The following is a 13291-nucleotide window of genomic DNA, read 5'->3' on the forward strand; positions in this document are numbered from 1 at the left end:
CCCAAGGCCACACGACTGCCATGAAATGACTAACAGTTCCTTCTTCTGAGTAATTTCTGCCTTCATCCCAACATCATCCTGAGTCTCACTTTGTTCTTCTTGTCTCCAGAGCAAAATTTTTGAGATGCCCAATGTTCTTGATTCTTTTTTTTCTATTTTTTTAATGTTTATTTCTGAGACAGACAGAGCATGAGTGGGGGAGAGGCAGAGAGAGAGGGAGACACGGAATCAGAAGCAGGCTCCAGGCTCTGAGCTGTCAGCACAGAGCCCGACGTGGGGCTCAAATTCACAAACTGTGAGATCGTGACCTGAGCTGAAGTCAGTCGCTCAACCAACTGAGCCACCCAGGCACCCCCCAATGTCCTCGATTCTTGATAGCATTCCAAAACAAGTCCCAACTTCCCTGATGCCCACTTAAAATCTCCCAGCATAAGTCCAAATCTTATAACAAGCCCTACCCAACTCATTCGTATGGAGACACCCTCTGGTGTATGCTCTGTCTTGCTGTAGCAAGCTAATTAAACTTAACTTTGTATGAGTTCGGGTGTGGCTCTGGTGGTCTTTGAGGGATTTCCACAACACTGAGCACATACTGTATGCACAAGAAATGCTAGCTATTGGCATTGATAGTAAAATCTTTTTTCCTCTGGCTTTTTATATGTAGCATACTTCAAGGCACATTTGTTCAAAGAAGAGCCTTTCTTATGTAACTGGGAAGCCAGAGAGCATGGCTAGAATTAAGAGATGTAATTTTTCCTCTAAGGCCCAAAGTGTTGTTTGAAAGTGTCCAGGGTAACAGCAATAGCAATTGGTGGAAAGGAAGAGCAAGCAAAGCTTTTGAGCCTACTGAATTCCAAGTAGTAACCAGGAATTGACCACTGCCTGGACATTTTAAGCCAGGCTAGCCAGATCACTAATAAAAAGAGATTTTGAAATTGCTACACTTTTTAAGTTCTGATTCCCAAATTTCTACAAACACCCATTTGGCAAATAAGGAAATGGACTTTTGGAGAAGTAGAATGAGCTCCCAAGGCACACACATTATGATTGGGTTGGGTCTGGAAACCAGGACAAGGGTTTATTTGTACAGAGGTATGTTGGCTACTTATTGCTGCATCACAAATCACCCTAAAACTTAAAAATAAGAGTAATCATTTATTCCCTTTGACAATTTTCTGGTCAGGAACCTGTGAGTTTCTTGGCTGGGTGGTTCAGGTTCGAGGTCTTTCATCACATGCAGGCATCTGAAGGGTTGCCTGGGACCAGAGGATCCACTTCTAAGAGGCTCACTCCTGGCTGAAAAGTTGGTTCCTCTTCATATAGGCCTTTCTACAAGGCTGTTTGAATGTCTGCAGGACATGACCACTGGCTTTCTCCACAGGGAGCAATCGGAGACAACGCAGAAGTAGCAATACTCTGTATAATCCAGCCCTGGAAGTCACACATGATCACCTTGGCCATATTCTGTTGTGAACACATGCCAGCCCTGTTTCAGTGCCAGCTCTGTCCATCTGCCAGATGTAGTATTTTGGACCGGCACCAAAATTCTGAGTCTCTGTTGCCTCATTTAGAATATAAAAATAACAATTTCCTTTTGGAGTTGTTTTGAACGTAAACCAGTGTAACAGTATCAAGGGCTGTTTAGTACAATGCGCTGCCCAGCAGTGAGCATTATTTAGAAGTGACCTGGCCTCCTTAAGGAACCTGTCCCTAGTTCGCTTCATTCTGGCAAAGTTTAAATTCCGAACATTTCCCTATTTCCCTCCCCTTGCCCCCCGCTTTTTTTTTTTTTTTTTTTTTTTCAACCCCTGGAGAGACAAATCAGTTAGTCCCCGCCATCCCTACCCTAACTGGGATCCAAAGTAGGACTATCCCCAAGCGGAACTCTAGTTCCGGGGTTTGACCTCGGTGCCCGGAGCGCATTAGGAAACGGACCGGAAGTGGCTCCAGCGGCTCTTTTCCGACCTGGGAGGGCAGCGGTACAAAGTCAGCGGGAGGATCCCGGAGGGCTCCGGTGGATTCGAGGCTGCAGCGTGGGGACGTCTTGAAAGCAGAGCGCCGGGGCGACAGGAAGAGCAGCGGGCCGAGCCCTCCCCGGCTACTCCATGCCTGGTTGGAGGCTGCTGGCTCAGGCCGGCGCCCAGTCGCTGGGCTGCGGCGCGAGCGGCCTGGGTGCTGCCCGGGGCTCGGGAAACAGGTGGGTGTTCGAGACTGGGTGTGGAGGTGTGGTCCCTGCGAAACACTGCGACCCGGAGCAGTGCCATGGCCCAGTGCGGAGGGGTCTGCCCTGGGTGGAGGAGAAAGAGGCTGTCTCCAGACCGCAGGCACACAGGAGTTAGGAGCGGTACCAAGGAAGCGCCGTTTAAAGGACTGAAGGGGTGGTTTTTTGTTTTTAATGTTTATGAGCCAGCGACTGGCAGAGAGCATTACCAACAGCAGTTATATTATCTACCAGTTAGTGGGCGTTTTCTCTGTACTGAATGCTTTGTTGAGTGTGTTAGGCGTCTTAGTTCTCGTAGCCTTATGAGATAGAACTGCTGTCGTTATTCCTTCTACAGATACTATCATTATTCCGTAGTCATGATTACGTTTTGCAGATAAAACGGCAGCCTGGGGAAGTAAGATCAGTCAACTAATTAGTGCAAAATTTGGGACTCTAATGTGGATGCACCTGACTACAAAAGGGGCATAGACGACAGAAAGCTTTACTCCTTTTCTGACCCTCTCTGCAAGAATTACACACCTCCTTCCCGACTTTCATCCCCTGAAGTCTTCCTTGGTATGTTCAAGTGGTCAGAGACCATGTCTTTTATGTATCTTCTGAGCTTTGGCAATGTCATTGCAGGGAAGAGGTGAGCTTATCAGAGAAAGGTCAGCATCCCACATTCTGCCACCTCCACTGGATGTAAACTATTAAGGGACATATACAAATAGGTCAGTGGCTTCTCCTTTGTAGGACAGCTCTGTTAGAAATTGGTTTATCCCAGAGGAGAAGATGAAGACCTTTTACCGTAGGGTAATCATTGACAGTAAATATGTGAATCCCGGGGTGCCTGGGTGGCTTGGTCGGTTAAGCGTCTGACTTTGGCTCAGGTCATGATCTCACGGTCGGTGAGTTCGAGCCCCGCGTCGGGCTCTGTAATGACAGCTCAGAGCCTGGAGCCTGTTTCAGATTCTGTGTCTCCCTCTCTCTCTGCCCCTCCCCTGTTCACACTCTGTCTCTCTCTGTCTCAAAAATAAATAAACGTTAAAAAAAAAAAATGTGTGAATCCCATTTTTGTCATAAGAAATGTGAGGGGGAAAAAAAAAAAAACTTGCACAGATTCCAGACCCTTTCCTAAGGGCCAGACTACACTTTCCAACGCATGTGACCTCCCTTCCCCATGGTAAATGGGGGAACCTTTTATATTGTGGTTTGTTTTCCAATTTTTGTTTTTACAGAGCAGACATCTGGCTTTTGGTTAGAAGTCTCCATGGCAGGAGTGGTACTTGGTGGGATGAGCATCTTTCTGAAGAAAATGTCTCATTTGTTAAGCAGTTGGTCTCTGAGGAAAATAAAGCCCAATTAGCAAGTAAACTGTGTCCTTTAAAAGATGAACCATGGCCTCTACATCCTTGGGAGCCAGGTAGTTATTTTATATTTGAGAAGTTCTCATTCCCTAATGTGACTGGCATACTCAAAATCATAGTGACTGCTGCGAAATGATAAATTTCTTGAATTTATTTTTCATGTCTCAAGTGTGTCTGTTTCAATGTAGTTTGGTTTGCAAGTTTATTTCTAGAATGCTGGTCTACTATGAGTGAATGTCTGATGGTAATCAAGATTTCCTCAGGAAGCTATTTTGCAGGTGAAAGGAAAATCATTCTGCATATGTCTTCTTGTTTCCTTCAGATAAAAAAATAAAATAAAATAAGTCAGGGAAGAAAAGCTGGAGGAGTGTAATTTAAACTGCAGTGTGTCACAGTGATGTTTTCAGTTGGGGTTCTAGCACTCCAGGTTTGCAAAGCATAACTCCAGAATCAGCAACTTGTAGCTCGCAGAGTATTAAACCCATGTGTAGCCAGACCAAGAAGAATAAGGCCTGTCTTGTTGAGAGTGTGGTCTCTGGTTGGGGTTTATTGTGTCAGTTGAATTGTATAGTGATCAGAAGTTCTTAGTGGAGTAACTTTCCGAACTTATGCAAAAAATCTAAGGGGCATGGTGGAGGCTGACATATTTTAGCAACGTGACCTCTTGTGTCATCCCTGTAACCCCACCTAAGTTCTTAGAATTTGAGTGGTAGATGTTTCCCAATTAATGAGGTTAGATATAAATTGATACTAGGGAAGCAAAGTGTAATGATAGATTTATGCCCTCTCTTAATAGCATTATTTTAAAAGCAGAATATTATGTTTACCTATTTTCTTCATTTTGTATAGTTCTTGTATATTCATTATACAGAGATTTATTAAGTACCAATATCTTACCCAGCCATGGTTAAAGTCTCTTAACATCTGTAAGGAGCAGTTGTATTTTACTCTATGAATATATTAACATGTGTCTTAGCTGCCTATTGCTCATATTGAAACCACAGAGTAGGAAATACTGTTGTATCATGTTGACGAGTGTTGAAAAAGTTTGTAATAACACTGATTTGTGTTTAATTACCAGGTTCCTCTAGAGTAGGCCTTATCGCCCTAAAGCTGGGTATGATGCCTTTATGGACCAAAGATGGTCAAAAACATGTGGTCACATTACTTCAGGTAAGACAGAAACAGAAGATGTAACAGATCTGTACGTGTACCAAGATCTATTTGTGCAAATCTGAACGGGCAGTATTTGTATCCTAAAATACATAAGTGTATGGTGAAGAATGGGCTAATGTCAAGCATAAATACTATTAAAGAACTTTACTTCTGATTATTTCAGTAAATGTTTCACTTTTGCCTGAGTGGTGGTCTTTGTGATACTGGCTTTGGATTTAACTAGGGCAATGAACAAAAAACAGTGTAACCTAGCTTCTCACAGAGGTACCAGTTTAATTCATAATCGGAAAAATCTGTCCGAACTTATTTTCATTCTTTCCTCTCAAAATTAACATTTTGGTCCAATGGAATATTACTTGGTGATCAAAATGAATGAAATCTTGCAATTTGTAACTGTGGATGGAACTAGAGAATTATGTTAAGTGAAATAAGTCAGTCAGAGAAAGATAAATATATGATTTCACTCGTGGAATTTAAGAAAACAAGTTAATTTAGGGGAAGGGAAGGAAAAATAAGATAAAAAGACGGAGGCAAATCATAAGAAACTTGATTTTTTTTTCTTTTATTTATTTTTTTATTTTTGTTTGAAATGTACATCCAAATTAGTTAGCATATCGTGCAACAATGATTTCAGGAGTAGATTCCTTAGTGCCCCTTACCCGTTTAGCCCATCCCCCCACCCACATCCCTCCCCTAACCCTCAGTTTGTTCTCCATATTTAAGAGTCTCCTCTGTTTTGTCCTCCTTCCTGTTTTTATATTATTTTTGTATCCCTTCCCTTACGTTCATCTGTTTTGTCTCTTAAACTCTTCACATGAGTGAAGTCATATGATCTTTGTCTTTCTCTGACTAATTTCACTTAGCATAATACCCTCCAGTTCCATCCACGTAGTTGCAACTGGCAAGATTTCACTCTTTTTGATTGCCAAGTAATCCTCCATTGTATACATATACTACATCTTCTTTATCCATTTATTCATCAATGGACATTTGGGCTCTTTCCATGCTTTAGCTATTGTTGATTATGCTGCTGTAAATATGGGGGTGCATGTGTCGCTTAGAAACAGCACACCTGTATCCCGTGGATAAATGCCTAGTAGTGCAATTGCTGGTTCATAGGGTAGTTCTATTTTTAGTTTTTTGAGGAACCTCCATACTGTTTGCCAGAGTGGCTGCACCAGCTTGCATTCCCACCAACAGTGCAAAAGAGATCCTCTTTCTCTGCATCCTTGCCAATATCTGTTGTTGTCTGGGTTGTTAATGTTAGCCATTCTGACAGGTGTAAGGTGGTATCTCATTGTGGTTTTGATTTGTATTTCCCTGATGATGAGTGATGTGGAGCATTTTCTCATGTGCCAGTTGGCCATCTGTATGTCTTCTGTGGAGAAGTGTCTATCCATGTTTTTGCCCATTTCTTCACTGGATTCTTTGTTCTTTATAGATTTTGGATACTAACCCTTTATCTGATATGTCATTTGCAAATATCTTCTCCCATTCTGTCAGTTGCCTTTTAGTTTTGCTGATTGTTTCCTTCACTGTGCAGAAGCTTTTTATTTTGATGAGCTCCCAGTAGTTCATTTTTGCTTTTGTTTCCCTTGCCTCCGGAGACGTGTTGAGTAAGAAGTTGCTGTGGCCAAGATCAAAGAGGGTTTTGTCTGCTTTCTCCTCGAGGCTTGTGATGGCTTCCTGTCTTACATTTAGATCTTTCATCCATTTTGAGTTTATTTTTGTGTATGATGTAAGAAAGGGGTCCAGGTTCGTTTTTCTGCATGTTGCTGTCCAGTTTTCCCAGCACCATTTGCTGAAGTGACTGTCTTTATTCCACTGGATATTCTTTCCTGTTTGTCAAAGATTAGTTGCTCATACATTTGGGGGTCCATTTCTGGATCTCTGTTCTGTTCATCTGAGTGTCTTTTTTTGTGCCAGTACCATACTGTCTGGATGATTACAGCTTTGTAATGCATCTTGAAGTCTGGGATTGTGATGCCTCCCACTTTGGTTTTCTTTTTCAGGATTGCTTTGGCTTTTCAGGGTCTTTTCTGGTTCCATACAAATTTTAGGATTGTTTGTTCTATCTCTGTGAAGAATGCTGGTGTAATTTTGATAGGGATTGCATTAAATTTGTAGATTGCTTTGGATAGTATCAACATTTTAATAATATTTGTTCTTCCAATCCATGTGCATGGAATATTTTTTTCATTTTTTTGTGTCTTCTTCAATTTCTTTCATAAACTTTCTACAGTTTTCAGTGTATGGATTTTTTACCTCTTTGGTTCGATTTATTCATAGGTATTTTATGGCTTTTAGTGCAACTGTAAATGGGATCGATTCCTTGATTTCTCTGTTGCTTCATTGGTGGTGTATAGGAATGCGACCGATTTCTCTGCGTTGATTTTATATCCTGCAACTTTGCTGAATTCATGAATCAGTTCTAGCAGTTTTTTGGTGGAATCTTTTGGGTTTTCCATATAGACTATCATGTCATTTGCGAAGAGTGAAAGTTTGACCTCCTCCTGGCCAATTTGGAATGCCTTTTATTTCTTTGTGTTGTCTGACTGCAGAGGCTAAGACTACCAATACTATGTTGAGTAACAGTGGTGAGAGTGGACATCCCTGTCTTGTTCCTGACTTTGGGGGGAAAGCTCTCAGTTTCTCCCCATTGAGGATGATGTTAGCATTGGGTGATTCATATATGGCTTTTATGATCTTGAGGTATGCTCTTCTATCCCTGCTTTCTTGAGGGTTTTTATCAAGAAAGGATGCTGTATTTTGTCAAATGCTTTTTCTGCATCTATTGAGAGGATCCTATGGTTCTCGTCCTTTCTTTTATTGATGTGATGAATCACATTAATTGTTTTGCAGATATTGAATCAGCCCTGCATCCCAGGCATAAATCCCACTTGGTCGTGGTGAATAATTTTTGTAATGTATTGTTGGATCCGGTTGGCTAATATCTTGTTGAGGATTTTTGCATCCATGTTCATCAGGGAGATTGGTCTATAGTTCTCCTTTTCATTGGGGTCTCTGTCTGGTTTTGGAATCAAGGTAATGCTGGCATCACAGAAAGAGTTTCATAGAAAGGAGTTTACCTTCCATTTCTATTTTTTGGAACAGCTTCAAGAGAATAGATGTTAACTCTTCCTTAAATGTTTGGTAGAATTCCCCTGGAAAGCCATCTGGCCCTGGACTCTTGTTTTTTTGGCAGATTTTTGATTACTAATTCGATTTCCTTACTGGTTATGGGTCTGTTCAAATTTTCTATTTCTTCCTCTTGCAGTTTTGGTAGTGTATATGTTTCTAGGAATTTGTCCATTTCTTCCAGATTGCCCTTTTTATTGGCATATAATTGTTCATAATATTCTCTTATTATTGTTCTTATCTCTGCTGTGTTGGTTGTGATCGCTCCTCTTTCATTCTTGATTTTATTTATTTGGGTCCTTTCCTTTTTCTTCATGATCAAACTGGCTAGTAGTTTATCAATTTTGTTAATTCTTTCAAAGCACCAGCTTCTTGTTTCATTGATCTGTTCTACTGTTTTTTTGGCTTTGATAGCATTAATTTCTGCTCTAATCTTTATTATTTCCTGCCTTCTGCTGGTTTTGGGTTTTATTTGCTATTCTTTTTCCAGCTCCTTAAGGCATAAAGTTAGGTTGTGTATATGAGATCTTTCGTCCTTCTTTAGGAAGGCCTGGATTGCTATATACTTTCCTCTTATGACTCACTTTGCTGCGTCCCAGAGGTTTTGGGTTGTGGTGTTACCATTTTCATTGACTCCCATATACTTTTTGAATTTCTCTTTAACTTCTTGGTTAGCTCATTCATTCTTTAGTAGGATATTCTTCAGTCTCCAAGTATTTGTTACCTTTCCAAATTTGTTCTTGTGGTTGATTTTGAGTTTCGTAGCATTGTGGTCTGAAAATATGCACGGTATGATCTCAACCTCTTTGTACTTACTTAGGACTGATTTGTGTCCCAGTGTATGGTCTTTTCTGGAGAACGTTCCACGTGCACTAGAGAAGAATGTATATTCTGTTGCTTTAAGATGAAATGTTCTGAATAGATCTGTTAAGTCCATCTGGTCCAGGGTGTCATTCCAAGCCATTGTTTCCTTGTGGATTTTTTGATTAGATGATCTGTCTGTTGCTGTGAGTGGGGTGTTGAAGTCTCCTACTATTATGGTATTACTATCAATGAGCTTCTTTATGTTTGTGATTAATTGATTTATATATTTGGGTGCTCGCACATTTGGCGCCTAAATGTTTACAATTGTTAGGTCTTCTTGGTGGATAGACCCCTTGATTATGATATAATGCCCTTCTGCATCTCTTGATACAGTCTTTATTTTAAAGTCTAGATTGTCTGATTTAAGTATAGCTACTCCAGATTTCTTTTGTTGACCATTAGCATGATAGATGGTTCTCCATCCCCTTATTTTCAATCTGAAGGTGTCTTTATGTCTGAAGTGGGTCTCTTGTAAACAGCATCTAGATGGGTCTTGTTTTCTTATCCATTCTTTTACCCTATGTCCTTTGATTGGAGCATTGAGTCCATTGACATTTAGAGTGAGTACTGAAAGATAGAAATTTATTGCTTTAATGATGCTTGTAGAGTTGGAGTTTCTGGTGGTGTTCTCTGGTCCTTTCTAATCTTTGTTGCATAAATTTTTTTTTTCATCTTTTCTCCCCTCAGAGAGTCCCCCTTAAAATTTCTTGCAGGGCTGGTTTAGTGGTCACAAACTCCTTTAATTTTTGTTTGTCTAGGAAACTTTTAATTTCTCCTTCTCTTTTGAATGACAGCCTTTCTGGATAAAGAATTCTTGGCTGCATATTTTTCCGATTCAGCACACTGAATATATCCTGCCACTCCTTTCTGGCCTGCCAAGTTTCTGTGGATAGGTCTGCTGCAAACCTGATCTGTCTTGCCTTATAGGTTAGGGACTTTTTTTGCCTTGCTGCTTTCACAATTCTCTCCTTATCCGAGTATTTTGTGAATTTGACTATATACCTTGTTGATGGTCAGTTTTTGCTGAATCTAATGGGGGTCCTTTGTGCATCCTGGATTTTGATGTCAATGTCTTTCCCCAGGTTAGGAAAGTTTTCCACTATGATTTGCTCACATAACCCTTCTACCCCTATTTCTCTGTCTTTCTCTTCTGGGACCCCTATGATTCTGATGTTGTTCCTTTTTAATGATCACTGATTTCTCTAATTCTTAAATCGTGCTCTTTTGCCTTAATCTTCCTCTTTTTTTCTGCTTCATTATTCTCTATAAGTTTGTCCTCTGTATCGCTGATTCTCTGTTCTGCCTCGTCCATCCTTCCTGCCGCTACATCCATCCGTGATTGCAGTTCAGTTACAACATTTTTTATTTCATTCTATTTTTTACTTCTTTTATCTCTGCAGAAAGAGATTCTAATCTGTTTTCTACTCCAGCTGGTATTCTTATTATCGTGATTCTAAATTCTGGTTCAGACATCTTGCTTATATCTGTGTTGGTTAAATCCTCTCTGTCGTTTCTTTGTGCTCTTTCTTTTGGGGTGAATTCCTTCGTGTTGTCATTTTGAAGGGAGAAAAGGAATTAATGAGGTAGAAAAATTAAAATTATAAAAATATTAAAATTAAAATATTAAAATTAAAAAATAAACACACACACAAAATCTAATAAATGATGCTAGATCCTAGGTGTGTTTTGGTCTGGGTGTTGATAGTGGTGTGACATAGGAAAAAGGGGGGGGGGGGAATCATTTGAGAATTTGAAAAAATTAATACACTGATGTAGACTAAAATGAGATAATGGGAGTAAAACAGAATTTGAAAAAATTTACACAAAAGTAAAGAATATATTAGGAAGAAAATTAAAGAAAAATATTTCTAATAAAAATTAAAAATAAAAATGAATTTTTTTTCTCTTTCTATATTCAAGAGAAAGAAAAAAAAGGAAATCTTTTGAAAATTTGAAAAAGTGAATACAATGTGGTAGACTAAAATAAAATGATGGAAGTAAAATAGAATATGAAAAATTTACCTAAAAGCAAAAAAATATAGTAAGAAAAAATTAAAAATGTTTTTAATAGAAATTGAAAGTAAAAATGAAGTTTTTCACTGTCTGCATTCAAGAAAAAGAAATGAAAAAAGAAAACACAGAAATTGTTTGAAAATTTGAAAAGCTGAATTCACTGAAGTAGACTAAAATAGAATGATGGAAGTAAGGTAGAATTTGAGAAAAATTACACAAAAGTAAAGAATATAGTAAAAAAATTAAAGGAAAATATTTTTAATAAAAATTGAAAATAAAAATGAATTTTTTGTCTTTCTGCTGCATTCTGTGGTTCAGGTTGTACAGATTGTTGTGTTAATCCTCCAGTCAGTTTTCTAGGTGTGTAGGATGGTTTAGTGTTGGTCAGGCTGTATTTCATGGACACGAGGCTCACAAAGAACTTCGATGCTGTTCTGCCATCTTGCCTTCTCTCCATAAGAGACTTTTAAATACAGATAACAAACTGAGAGCTGTTGGAGAGATGTTGGGTTGGGGGAAGGGCCAAATGGGTGATGGGCATTAAGGAAAGCATTTGTTGGGATGTGCAATGGGTGTTATATGTAAGTGATGAATCACTAAATTTGACTCCTGAAATCATTGCACTATGTGTTAACTAACTTGAATTTAAATACAAATTTTTTAAAAAATTTGATCTCTTTGCTAACTTAGAATGTAATGCTCTTGTCTGGGGAAGCATTTTGTTCTCTGAGATGATACAAACTCTAATTGTTAAAAATGTGGGTGCTGGGACCAGAATACTTGACTTCACATCTTGATTCTTCCACTGCTTAGCTGTGTTCCTTGGAGCACTGTGCCTCCTCTGTAAAAGATAGAATTGTATTTGGTAAAGGAAATAACTATTACCCACCTCAGAAGGTTTTTGTGAGAGTTGCACAAGGTGTAAATGTCAAGCATTTAAAATAGTGTTAAATGTCCAATTTATATTGGCCACTGTTGTCTTTACAATTATTATTAGAGAAAGATCACTGATGGAGTTAGGAGACCATCATTCCCCAAATTGGGTTGGACATCTGAGTTCATCTTTGGGGCCTAATCCTAGACAGGTGATTGGACAGATGGTGGTGATTAAAATGAGTGCTCATGCACAGAAGTACGCTGAGTGCTCATAGGCCCCAGGGGGCCTTACAGGCCTTAGGACATTGTTATTGACCCTGAATGATCAAAGAGAGGATTATAGTTTCTAAAACTCTAGGGAACTTTGAGAGCTTTTAGGAATGCCTAGTTGGATTGTAAATTGGTACAACCACTTCAGAAAACAGTTTAGCATAATTATGTGGTAAAGTTGAGATTGGTGAACCTTGTAGTCTGGCCATTTCACTCCTGAGTGTTTAACAGAAAACTTGAGCAGGATACCTCTACAACAGTTATTATAGCAGTATTGCTCTTAATACTTCCCCAACTAGAAATAACCCACATGTCTAACAGAATGGATAAATAAGTCATGGTATTCACACAATGGAAAGCTGGATAGCAGTGAAAATGAACAGAAGAGAGCTACACACAACAATATGGATTAAACTTAGAAATATAAACAAGTGAAAGAAGCAAAGCATGGAAAAGCACCTACAGTTTGATTCTATTTGTACAAAGTCTAAAGCAGGCAACACTAAACTACATTATTAAATACTTTCAAAGGTAGCAATTATAAAGAAAAGTAAGTAAATGATTACCGTAAGTGTCAAGAATAGTAGTTATTTCTGGGGCAGTGCTTCTCAAATTTTAGTGAGCCTCAGAATCAACCTGGAAGGCTTATAAAATGAGATTCTGATTCAGTAGGTCTGGGCTGAGGCCTAAGGGTCAGCATTTTCACCAAGTTCCCAGGTGATGTCGATGCTGCTTCTTTGGAGACCACACATTGAGAACCGCTGCTTCAGGGGTAAAAAAAAAAAAGAAAAAAAAAAGAAAAATGCAGGGAGGTTATTGGGAAGAGCCACGCAGAGGTTTTGTGGATTCTACTTCTTGACATGGGTGGTGGTTAATGCTTGTTTTCTTCATAACTACACATTCTGTTGTATATTTTTGTTTTAGGCACTTTTCTCTATGTGTTGTCTGTATGCTCTGCCTGTACTTGACTTTTTTTTTTTAAGGGTATTTCTATAATTTAAGATTGTGGTTGGTGTTAGAGGAATGGTGAGATAATTAACTTTAGGGAATTCCTCATTGTCCTAAGGCTTTGGTGTGGCTGGTATATGTTAAAATGTATCTTGGCACATAACTTAGTTTTTTTATATTTGTTTTCTTAGGTACAAGACTGTCATGTTCTAAAATATACTCCAAAGGAAAACCATGATGGAAAAATGGCAGCCCTAACTGTAGGAGGAAAAACTGTGTCACGTTTCTATGTAAGGATGTATTTTCATTCTTTAGAATAGTACATTTCATTAGCTTCAGATCTGAATTCTTTAAGTTTTAAGGCTATTCCGTAGTCACAAACTTGTGTTTGTCCATGTGGTAAATTGTGGATTTGGGGTGGAGGTAGTTTCTTGAA

The 13291-nt window shown here is 39.1% G+C and overlaps 1 protein-coding gene across 1 annotated transcript in view; it reads left to right on the forward strand.

The window, feature by feature from the left end:
* Positions 1 to 1928: 1928 nt before the first annotated feature.
* MRPL3 (mitochondrial ribosomal protein L3) overlaps positions 1929 to 13291 on the forward strand; it is a 51255-nt gene continuing 39892 nt past the window's right edge. Inside the window, exons 1-4 of the mRNA XM_049629832.1 lie at positions 1929 to 2197; positions 3442 to 3626; positions 4652 to 4743; positions 13047 to 13145. Of these exons, the coding sequence (XP_049485789.1) occupies positions 2106 to 2197; positions 3442 to 3626; positions 4652 to 4743; positions 13047 to 13145 (468 nt within the window). The 5' untranslated portion in view covers positions 1929 to 2105. The remainder of the gene's footprint in view (positions 2198 to 3441; positions 3627 to 4651; positions 4744 to 13046; positions 13146 to 13291) is intronic.

Source organism: Panthera uncia, chromosome C2, assembly GCF_023721935.1.
Source record: "Panthera uncia isolate 11264 chromosome C2, Puncia_PCG_1.0, whole genome shotgun sequence".
NCBI classification, from domain to species: Eukaryota; Metazoa; Chordata; class Mammalia; order Carnivora; family Felidae; genus Panthera; species Panthera uncia.